The 11,349-nt window shown below is 43.0% G+C and overlaps 1 protein-coding gene and 2 non-coding genes across 3 annotated transcripts; all 3 read left to right on the plus strand.

The window, feature by feature from the left end:
- Positions 1-3,483: 3,483 nt before the first annotated feature.
- Positions 3,484-10,878, plus strand: rps4x (ribosomal protein S4 X-linked). Its single transcript, XM_086276516.1, has 7 exons — positions 3,484-3,556; positions 4,116-4,193; positions 5,675-5,855; positions 8,252-8,349; positions 8,737-8,908; positions 8,994-9,151; positions 10,719-10,878. Exons 1-7 carry the CDS (start codon positions 3,554-3,556, stop codon positions 10,818-10,820), a joined length of 792 nt encoding a protein of 263 aa, XP_086132642.1. The 5' UTR covers positions 3,484-3,553; the 3' UTR covers positions 10,821-10,878.
- LOC147335179 (small nucleolar RNA SNORD61) lies at positions 6,717-6,792 on the plus strand. The gene has a single exon (XR_015128677.1). It is a non-coding gene; the product is annotated as a small nucleolar RNA SNORD61 (small nucleolar RNA).
- On the plus strand, positions 9,721-9,793 carry LOC147335180 (small nucleolar RNA SNORD61). The gene has a single exon (XR_015128678.1). It is a non-coding gene; the product is annotated as a small nucleolar RNA SNORD61 (small nucleolar RNA).
- Positions 10,879-11,349: the final 471 nt, after the last annotated feature.

The raw sequence follows: 11,349 nt of genomic DNA on the forward strand, positions 1-11,349 counted from the left end.
CTGTAAAGTTTGGGATTTTAAAATGGAAATCTATGACTAACTCATGCTTTGAAACTTCCAGTAAAGGAAGTGCAGTTTGTTACACTTCTGTTGATTGATGGAAGACTTAACTGATGATGTCAGAGGTCTCCCCCAAATCATTAAAACAAACAAAAAACATTTTAAAGCGACAAAACAAAGGAGGATTTTCCAAAACCTGGCAACCCCTTGTTAAAACTAGCATTAATAGAATAACAAATAGCATCATTACAGCTTAGAAACCCTCTATAAAAGGCATCTTATTAAAGCAACACTGATATTTGAAAACGCTCTACAACTAATCAAGCAGCCTCACAATTTTCATGTGACAGGAAGGATCTGTAACACGCTTGACTGCTGCCTCTGGGCTCCAGGGTCATGAAAAAATGTCCCAGCACATCAAGGACTGTAAAAATCATTGACACGATAGAGATAAGGGATAACTCTGTTTAAAGGACACTTTTTAGGAGGTTCACTGCTCTCCTGCCAGGTCTGCACTAGTTTAACTCCTTCCTGCTCATCCCTACCTCCTAATTATAAAACCAGATATATGTTGACTGATTGCTGTACAAAGTTGATTTTATATCAAGGAAGTTATGCAAACAATTTTAAATTATTTCAATTTTTGGGACAGTTCTGAAGTTTGAGGGAGGGAAATAAAGAAATCTGCAAACACTTTTGATCTGATGTATATAGAACAACACACCTGCTAATAAAGGTCCAGCATCTACAACAATAATGGTGCGTATGTTTAAGCAAATAAATTAATCTGAAGGTCATTTATAAACAGTTAATTTATGTATGATTACTGGGACATAAAGTGAGGCTCCACTGAAACTAATGTAAAAACTTACACGTCTCCCTGACTGTAACGTTGCAGTCCAGTGCTTCCACCTGCTGGTCTGTGATGGTAAGTGCATACGCTGACATTTTAAATCAAAAAGGAAATAATACTAAACCTGTCTAAGACTTTTTCATTTCCATTTGCTGCAGACAAAAATTCAAACTACCTGATTTTTTTCATCATTTTTCAACTACTTAAAAGAAACTTTAAATGTAAAAAGAAAAAATGAAGGACTTTATTACACTCTCCATCCACGTTAAGCAGTACTGTATCCTTTACTAATCCTTTAGAGATTTCAATCAAACACACGTGTCCTTACTTTATACCTTCAGTGTGTTTAATCTTACAGAAATCGATACCACTCTTTAAAAAAGTGCTTCTACTACTTCCCCAGACGTCTGCTATACCGTGTAAGATCTGAACTCGATGGATCCCCGCTCCTTCTGGCTGCAGGCCATGTTGCAGATCTCTCTAAATGCTGTAATTGACATGTAGGTTTGAGATCCTGTTGGAAACCCCTGTCCTGAAATATACACCTGTGAATAAAAGGAAGGATCATAAGAAATGAAAGTCAGTCACTAGGGTGCTCTGAACCACCCAGAGATGGAGGTTTTAAACATGGTCCTGTTATTACTCTGTGGGAGAAATCAGTGCACAGACCTGGACCTGTTGGTCACGGCAGGCATCGTCACATTGTGAATAACCCCAACTCTATTAATGTAGAGCTGGGGGCTTGAAGACTGATAGGTTTAAGTTAGGGTGTTTAAAGACTTCTAAAACTTTGTTTTTTGGGACAGTTGGCAAACCATTAAACCATTAGTGTATTTTTTCTGGTTTCCTGAGTTAATGAGATAATTATTTGTGAAATTCTGCAAAAACTGTTCATAAAACGATAAAAATCTGTTCTGTTTTTCCTGAATGATCCAGATAACCCAGAAGAGCCTCTGCTGAGTTGATGTCTATGAGCAATAATGACTCCTGTGCTTAGTTTAATACAGTTTTCTTTGTTTTAGGTTTGAAAAACTGGAGATACTGACATCATTATCACACTGGTCAGTTTTGTTTTTATAACACATTTCACAGCACGTAAACTTGAAAAAAAAAGTTTTTTTTAAAGAACTATGCACATCACGAAACAACAAAATCAATAAAACAAAACTTTACAAAGAAGTAAAAGACAAGCTAACGCCGACACACAGGGTTATTAATTTAAGCTTGTGAGAATGAAAAAGGTTTCATCTGTTTTTTAGTGTAGACACAGCCCACAGCTGCTGAAAGCATCTTCAGCAGACTTAGATCTTCTGTGAACAGTTCACAGATCTGCACCTGATGACCTAAGAGGTCTGACTGGGTTATAGTCAGAGGTGTGCTGGGGGCACTGGGAGCTTTATGAACTAACAGAGGGGTTCTAAGAGTTCTGTGTTGAACTGGGAGTCAATGAAGTGTCTTCACTGCTGGGGTAATATGGTCAAATTTCCTGTAAGGCTCCTGCATTATGATTATGTTACCCTGCTAGATGTTTTGATAATCCTGCAGATTGATCTTTAGTAATCTAGCATGTTTGTTATGAACAGATAAAGCAATTTCTCAGAGTCAGTTTGAGATTACAGAGTCCAAAACAAAAACTAGGAGCAGTGAGTCCAGCAAACAAAGCAGGAGCAGTTCTGGAGGCCAACCACGTGGCCAGTGGCACCTCTCTAAGGACTGACGGAGGTGATGGAACTTCTCCAGCAGCTTGGCAGGCAGGTGGCAACTGTAGAGACCAAAACCCTTGGGAGCCTTGGCAGGTGCCGGCAGGGCCGGACCAGGCGTGGCAGGTGCCGGTGGTGCTGGAGTAGGCGTGCCAGGCCTGGCAGGCGGTGCCAGACCAGGTGTGGCAGGCTTGGAATACTGGCATTTCCCAACTGGGCAGGGGAGGCTTGGCAGGTGATGGCAGTGCCAGACTAGGCGTGGCAGTCGCTGGCGATACCGGCAGTACCAGACCAGCTGTGGCAGGTGGTGCCACACCAGCTTTGGCAGACTTAGCAGGAGCCAGCAGTGCCAGACCAGGCATGGGCGGCGCCATTGATGCCAGACCAGGTGTGGAAGGCATGGCTGGATGTGGCTTGGCAAGTGCTGGCTCGGGCGGAGCACAGACCACTGGCTGGGGTTGGAGCAGGAACAGACAGCTGTACGAAGACAGCTGTACGCAGGCAACCTCTGGTGGAGACAGAATAGGACCAGACAGCGGACGACCCCTAGTAGAAAAAGACCAGACGGCCATGGCCTCTGGTGGAGATGCCTCTAACTGTGGGTGTGCAGGGCACACAGCAGGCTCTGGTGACTGTGGCTGATATTTAAGCCTGGCCAGTGTACTCCTGAGAGCAGGTGTAGGCGCAGGGACTGGCAGGACACCCAAGGAACTGGTAGGTTTGCAGGAGCCCAAAACAAAAACTGGCATGACATTATGTCCTGGTGATCAGTTAAATGTAATTTTAAAATGGCTGCTCAAATAAGCGTTTAAAGATGGCTGTGGTGTAGTAGCCACTGGTACTACTAATAGGATATTAAAAAGTTTACAACACAAGCAATAAAAGCCAAGAAAGAACGTTAGCAGCGACTTTCAGTAGGTGTGTCCCTCGCACTGTGCCGTAGCAGGGCTTAACACGCGTTACCGGAAGCTTGGAGGTCCTTTCCCCCGCAGACTCCAACATGGTGAGCAGTTTCCCCTCAGTGTTCCTCTCTGAAATAATCCCTAAACATCACTTTTATGTTTTATACTACGAAACCTTTATGTGTCCTACTTTAATTTCTAGCGTCTTATTAAACGGAGGAAGTTTAAATTGTAGCTGAAAGCGTTGATTCTTGCTCTTAATTGATATTTTAAGACGACCTGATCCTTCTGTGCGGATTTGTCAGCCGCGGCTTGCTAGCTCGGTAGGGGCTATCACTGTTAGCCCGCTTAAAAAGGAAACAAAAGAGTATTACTGCCAGGAAGCCGAGCTGTGCAGTATTTTTATGCATTTATTTTAAATCTAGATACAATTTAAATCCTAAAATATGCCACAAATGTTTCCGGTGTGTGTCCCGGCTGGGCCGAAGTCTGTGCTAGCATGGGTTCAGTTAGCGCCGCATGCTAACATGGCCCACACTCGCCGGCCTTCCCAACGTGGTTTGGGTTCTGCTATAAACTCGCTGTATTTGTTCGTGCCTCAGGAGAATCAAGGCCGGTTGTATTTCATTTTGCTAACCGGCTTTGTCGCCTATTCCGCAGGCCAGAGGACCGAAGAAGCACCTGAAGCGCGTTGCAGCGCCGAAGCACTGGATGCTGGACAAGCTCACCGGAGTGTTTGTAAGTAATGTTTCCACGTACATACTGAAGACCCTTGGATGTTCACTTCTGTATCTCAGTGTGAAACCGTGGATTTTGTTTATTAACGCAGTGGTTAACACTGTCAGATGAAAGCTAGTGTAACATCACAGGCAGTTTGATTGGAGCAGGGTGAATATGCCTGTTTAAAAAAACATTGAAGTGTACGTCTTTAATCCTGCATGTGTTTTAGTCCGTTATTTGAGATAGTCACGCATCACAGCAACACTTAAAAGACAGGTTATGCGTTTTTAATTAATAAGATGTTAATTATTGTGAAACAGACTGTAATGCTAACATGCTCCATTTAGGGTTAGCCACAGCAAGTCACCTGCCCTATCCCTAGCCTCCTTTTCTGTCACATCAGCCGTCTTCTTGCTTTTCTTTCACTCTTGCAGCAGACTGAATACCGTAGCTTGAAATTATTTAAATCGTGGCAGCTTCTTGTCTGGTAGAAAAGAACAAATAGACTGTGATGCCATGCCATGTAGCTCAAGTAATGGTGTTACATGAGATCGACAAACGAGGGCTAATATTTCATTATAACACACAGATTATGCTCATATGATTCACTCCCAGTTGTACACACTCAGGACGCTCTGAAGGATGGAGAAAGTGTAGCACTTGCTTAAAGTGGAAAATGTGGGTCTGTGACTGCAGTAAAAAATTTCATCTGCTGGTACTGGGTGAGAAATGATGGCGGCATAGAGACTGTATCGCTTTTGTCATTTTAAATCTGTTTTTGTAGACGATAATGTTTGTTCTGCTGGAATTGGTGTTTACATATTTTGAGTCATGTAAGATGGTCTGTTAACATTGCCAGGTTACCCAGTGTGTTTGTGATTGATATGTGTGTATTTATGTGAGTGCTGTGAATGATCAAATAATAGTAATTGGATATGCCCTCTATGCAGGTGTTATGTGACAAAAGTCCACAGAACTATCATGTTTTTACTTTATTATACCAAAAATGTTTTTTGGTCATATTGCGTTTTACTGAGCTGAAACAACAAAGGGATTTCCTAGCTGCTTAAATGCTGAGCTGTCTTCAGTGAGTCTTTCATGCTGGACTTGACCTCTTGCTCTACGATGTTGGACTGTAGCTGGTACTCCTGCTTCTGCACTGCAGCCTGTGGTATGCTTGGCGTAGTGGCATAAGAACAATGCTGTGTCCTGGTGACCTTCAGCTCATACTGGAGCTCCTGTGCAGATCGAGGAGCAGTATTGCGGTCCAACACTGTGGTGTCTTAGAAGGAAGGAGAGTGAACTGGGCAGCCAGGGTCAAAAACACGAGTGCATGAACTTTGAATAAAAGTGCATAAAGCGGACATGTGAATCTGCTACAAAGTTGATTGTATTTGTGGGGAATACTTGACTAATGATCATGAAGTGGAGCACGCACAGAAATCATGAAAAAGCTTCTTGTTTACAGACCATAACGCCTGCTTCCTTCTCCTCCTCAGGCTCCTCGTCCTTCCACCGGTCCCCACAAGCTGAGGGAGTGCCTGCCCCTCATCATCTTCCTGAGGAACCGCCTCAAGTACGCCCTGACTGGGGACGAGGTAAAGAAGATCTGCATGCAGAGGTTCATCAAGATCGACGGCAAGGTCCGCACTGATGTCACCTACCCTGCTGGATTCATGGGTGAGTTTTAGAGACTTCTCCACAGCTCAGATCAGCTGAAGGGTTCAAAATGTTCCAACTTCATTAAATTATGAAAAATGAGCTCCATCATCAATCATCTCATTTTTCCGGTGAATTGGTGTGTGTGTGTGTGTGTGTGAGAGAGAGAGAGAGAGAAATGTTAATGTAGTTGCTGTTTTAATGCACTGCTTATTAAATATAAAATGACAACCAAATATTCGGCTCCAGAAATTAAATTAGATCCTGGAGGAAATTAAAAGCAGCAGCTTTGTAATTTTACTGGCTAAGTTAAGGCTGTATTTGTATGGAGAGAAAAAATTATAAAACTAAAAATTCTCCAAAGCAGAGGGTTATTTTAGACCAAACACACTCCTGAGTGTGTGCTACACAGGTGGGAATACCACAAATCAAAGTAATGATGTCAAATTTGTTTGCCAATAAAACATCAAATGCTGCCTATAGTGAGATGACTACCTGTTCAAGAGCTGAAATCTCCAGTTACACTTACTGCTCGTTCAGAAAAGCCTGAATATAAAAAATGTGTTTAAAGTTCCCCACTTTGAATTTATTCTTAAATCATGTGAGATCCCAGTTTGTAAACTGTGTGTGATGTTACATTGGCTCTCCTGCTGACCAGGGCTGTTGAGTGTTTTGTAATTGGTTTAGTTTTAGATCAGCTTCAGTGTTAGCTTCCCCTATAGTTTTTTCTTTTAGGATTCAAAGTTTCAGTCTTAAAGTTTAAGTAGTTCTTTTTTTAGTTTTTTCACATCTAGTTTTAGTTGACTGTGATAACTTTGCTGCTGACAGATTCTCAGAATGAGTGGCTCTGTAAGTAGTCTTTGGATGTTTAGGGCAGAAGGAGCAGTGATGAATTTGTTGGTTTGATCAGCAATGAGCTGAAATTACACAACCAATTCCTCTAAGAAGTTCTGAGCTCCAAGAAGACTTGTAACGTTAAGTGTGTGCCTGAGCCTCCAGTGTAAATGCTTACAGGACTGTGTTGATATCAGTCTGTGGGAACAACGAGCAGCATGTACTCACAGCTGTAGCTTTATCAGAGATGTGGAGAGACTGGGAAAAGCAAGTTTCCAAAATAACCTGAGTTACTGCTTCAGTAACTATTCCAGGGAAGTAAATCTCAGAACGCCGGCTTTGTCTCTTTGCTTGTCAGTGACTGCAGCCAAGCCAGTAATTCGGAGCAGGCGTTTGGACAGCGGTGACAGTCGCGCCGCCATCAGTTCTCTCTCCACCTCAACACCAGCCAACAGCCTCACGTGGAGGTGTGGCTTTTTAATTTCCAAATCCAAGGGAAGCCTCCACTGCAGGATGTTCATGGCCTATTTATATACTGTACATGCACGCTAAACACTTGGTCACTGCAGCTGTAATATTGATGACTCTGGTGTTTTGTGTCATTGGATATGTACTCGGTATCTTATAGGTCAGTTTGAATGAGCTTGTTTTTAGGTGTTGATGTTGGGTTACCTTTTTGACTTCTGTGTCATTTAAAGCAAAAACGTTCATTAAAACCTGTTGCATATTCTTCTGAGGATGTCCCCATCACCGAACAGCGCTCTGAAGACCAGTTTTAGCTTTGATCTGAGTGGACCTTAGTCTTTCTTAGTCTTAGAGCAACTGGGCTCAAGAGTTGGGAGTTTGCCTTGTAATCAGAAGGTTGCCAGTTCGAGCCCCGGCTTGGGGCTCCAAGGTCGTTGTTACAAGGTCGTTGTGTCCTTGGGCAAGACACTTCACCCGTTGCCTACTGGTGGTGGTCAGAGGGCCTGGTGGCGCCAGTGTCCGGCAGCCTCGCCTCTGTCAGTGCGCCCCAGGGTGGCTGTGGCTACAATGTAGCTTGCCATCACCAGTGTGTGAATGGATGACTGGATGCGTAAAGCGCTTTGGGGTCCTTAGGGACTAGTAAAGCGCTATACAAATACAGGCCATTTACCATTTCCACACTGAGCAGTCATCACCTTTGCCTTTTCACATCTTACGCTCACAGCATTTCTTTATTGGCGCTCTCTGCTCTGGGCTTGTTTTTGGCTGGCTGGCAAACTCTTTGTGTACATTACTGCCCCCTTCTGGTAGTGGAAGTCCATTACAGGGGCCAGATTTATAAAGAAAATAAAAAATTTTAAAAAGTCAAGTGTGCCCTAAAATAGATGCCGGATTTTAAATACCTGAAGAAGTTGATCCTGGCATTCATTCTGTGTTTAATTGCCAACTTCGGCATCAGAGGCCTTAATTTGGTGCTAAATACCATCCAAACATCAGCTCTTAAATGTTTGAAGGTAGAGTCTAAGTTTTCTGCTTTTTAACAAAGTTTGATGATGAGCTGTTGGTTGGAAACACCACAGGATTCATTTAACTGACGCCTGCTTTTTTTGGGTACCCAGATGTGATCAGCATCGAGAAGACCGGCGAGCACTTCCGTCTGATCTACGACGTGAAGGGACGCTTCACCGTCCACCGCATCACCGCCGAGGAGGCCAAGGTGAGAGCTTTAATTCATCCTCAACCCTCAAAGTACAGGCAGGTCATTTGTTACTATAGTGCTCTTTTTATCTGCACTTTTGTGTTTGTCATACCCACACTGTTTAATTTTTGAGTTTCTTTTGTCAGTTATGTTTTTTTTCTCTCTTTTTGTACCAACAAATCAAACGCATAGTTACCTCACTCAGTTATTGTAAGGTTAAAAAAAAAATCACAAGTCTGTTTATGCCAGAGTTGGTGTTCATGAGCTGATTCAAACCGGTGGCGTTATCACCAAATTCTCAGTGTTTCAGTCAGTCGTGCATGATGAGGTTTGGGGATTTCGTTTTTACAGGAAATGTCACATGTTTGTCCGCATTTCCTAAAACACCTCCTCTTCCTCTTACAGTACAAGCTGTGCAAGGTGAAGAAGATCCTCATCGGCACCAAGGGTATCCCTCACCTGGTGACCCACGACGCCCGCACCATCCGTTACCCCGACCCACTCATCAAGGTCAACGACACAGTCCGCATCGACCTGGAGAGCAGCAAGATCACAGACTTCATCAAGTTTGATACTGGTACGTTCAACTCTCTGCACAACCTGCAGGCTTGTTTCCTGTTAATGAAGAACATCTCTGACCGCTGATCTTCCTCCTCTTCCAGGTAACCTGTGCATGGTGACCGGTGGTGCTAACTTGGGGCGTATCGGTGTGATCACCAACAGGGAGCGTCACCCTGGCTCCTTCGACGTGGTGCACGTCAAGGACAGCACAGGCAACAGCTTTGCTACCAGGCTCTCCAACATCTTTGTCATTGGCAAGGTGAGAAATACGCCACCGCTGTCTGCAGCACACAGCATCCAGACCAGGGGGATGTAAAATTTTAGGTCCAGTGAGAAGAAATGTCCTCAAAGTGCTACTATTATGCAGAGTATTTTGAAGTATCCTAACGGTGTATCAGTCAGTATCATAGTCAACAGCTGACTGTCAAGTAAAAGCACAGCAGTGTTTAATTTTACAATGACCAGGAGGGTTCTCTAATAATTAAATCTTTTCCCCTTTCAAGTAAAACAAGGTTTTCATTCATAGATTTAAAAGTAGAGCTTTCAGAAAGGTGTAGTTTGAGTTTTTTTTTACTAACTACATGTAAACAAACTGACTTTTCCCTCTTTTCTGTTTCCCTAACTTGCTACTTCTGACTCTCACCTTCTTGCTGAGTCGATTAACTCGTAAAGACATTTGTGCAGATTAAAATAGAAGTAGTCCATCAGAATCTATTAATAAGTCTTTAAAGATGGTCTTCTGGGTGACCGTTGATGTTTTCTATCATTTGTTACTCTGGACAGGAGAATTAAAGCTGAGTTTATATCATGAGTCGGGTGATTTTTGGAGCAATGATGACGATTTGTGGTTTTGATTAGTGATGAAAATAAACTACCAATTCCTCTAAGAAGTTCTGAGCTCCATCACCAAACACTGGAAACTTCAGCTTAAGTGAACTGAGCGTGGGAACATGACTGTGGCTCTGTGCAGCAACAAACAGCAGTGATGGTTTAATATTGGACTCATTAACGCCGAGCACTGTGCGCTGCGTTTGATTACGTCCTCCGGGAGGAAACAAAATGCAGACAGGGTGCATAACTCGGGTTCCTGCATGTCGTTAAAAAGTCTTTGTCTGAAATCAAAATCAAGGACAGGAAAATGTTGGAAAAGTCATAAATTTGTGTGCTTTATACCAGGAAACGCACTACTGAAAGCCATCATGTTTAATAGCTGGGCCATTGAAGCAAACTGGATCTGGCAGCAACCACAGTCCACAAGAGGGAGTGAAGTGCCACGAAGCAAACACACACACTGCGTTTGTGTTCCTGCTGATTTTGGCTCACAGCGAGGAGCCGAGCGGTGTGAAAAGCTTTATGAACTCCTCTCTGTCCCACTGAATCGCACATTAATGATTACGAGGACCTGGCCCTGCGGTGGGTGCGTGGTTAATAAAACGCTTCTCTCTGCTGCCTGACATTTATTTGGCGGCCGGTGTGATCAGATCTGTCGCCGGCACGGCCGTCTCTTTGCTGCGTGACATTTATGTGGCGGCCTCGGAGCTGCTCTTTTCTTCACCTCAGTGACAGCTCCTTGTAGAAGTGTTGGCGTGCAGATAAATGTTAACACAATTGAGGATCTTTGTTTACTGTTACAGACTGTGTTTCTCACACTGAGCACTTAAAAAGACGTTTGTTCTAAATAAATCTGTGGAACTGTGGCCATCTTGAATATGTCTGTATTCACTTTTTGAGTTGAAATTTATTTGTCCGGCTTTATATTTTTCCTGTTCAGATGCATTTTATCTTCTGACCTGCACTAACTGCTCTAATCTCCTGTCTGATCGCAGGGCAACAAGCCGTGGGTGTCCCTGCCCAGAGGAAAGGGAATCCGTCTGACCATCGCCGAGGAGAGAGACAAGAGGCTGGCCGCCAAACAGAGCAGCAGCTAAACTGGCCCAAAAGCAGCCTGATCCCTGGTTTTCAAATAAACTGTTATTTACAAAACAATCAGATTGGTCTTGTGTTTTATTACATTGGAAATGTGCTGTTTAATGCTTTATGTCCTAAAAGTACCTCGAAGCGTCTCAGACGGTTAAAAAATGACTCCTTAAATGGTGCTTTTGAGTGAAAATGGTCAAACCAGAAAAAGTCAGCAGTTAGATTCAAGTCAAACTTTATTTATATGGCACATTTTGAAGAACCTCCAAAGTGCAAGTTATGCAAAAACAACTGTATATACAACAGTCACTAAAATCACCAATAAATATGCACTGAAAACAATCAGATAAGTAAAAACCAGGGTGTTTTAAATTTTACTTGGAAAAATTGAATACTGTGACATTTTGTTTGTTAAACATGCAGGATCCTGAAGAAGGAAGCAGGTTTAATATGAGTTTAATCCTAAATTTGTGGGTTTTCTGGCCACAGTGTGTAAATCTAACGGGTAGTTTAAACTGTTTAAACACTACCATTTGTTAC

The sequence above is a fragment of the Aulonocara sp. 'chitande type north' Nkhata Bay genome, linkage group LG3 (genome assembly GCF_057382095.1).
Source record: "Aulonocara sp. 'chitande type north' Nkhata Bay isolate Kocher_YH1m ecotype deep benthic linkage group LG3, A_spYH_male_GT1.1, whole genome shotgun sequence".
Lineage (NCBI taxonomy): Eukaryota > Metazoa > Chordata > Actinopteri > Cichliformes > Cichlidae > Aulonocara > Aulonocara sp. 'chitande type north' Nkhata Bay.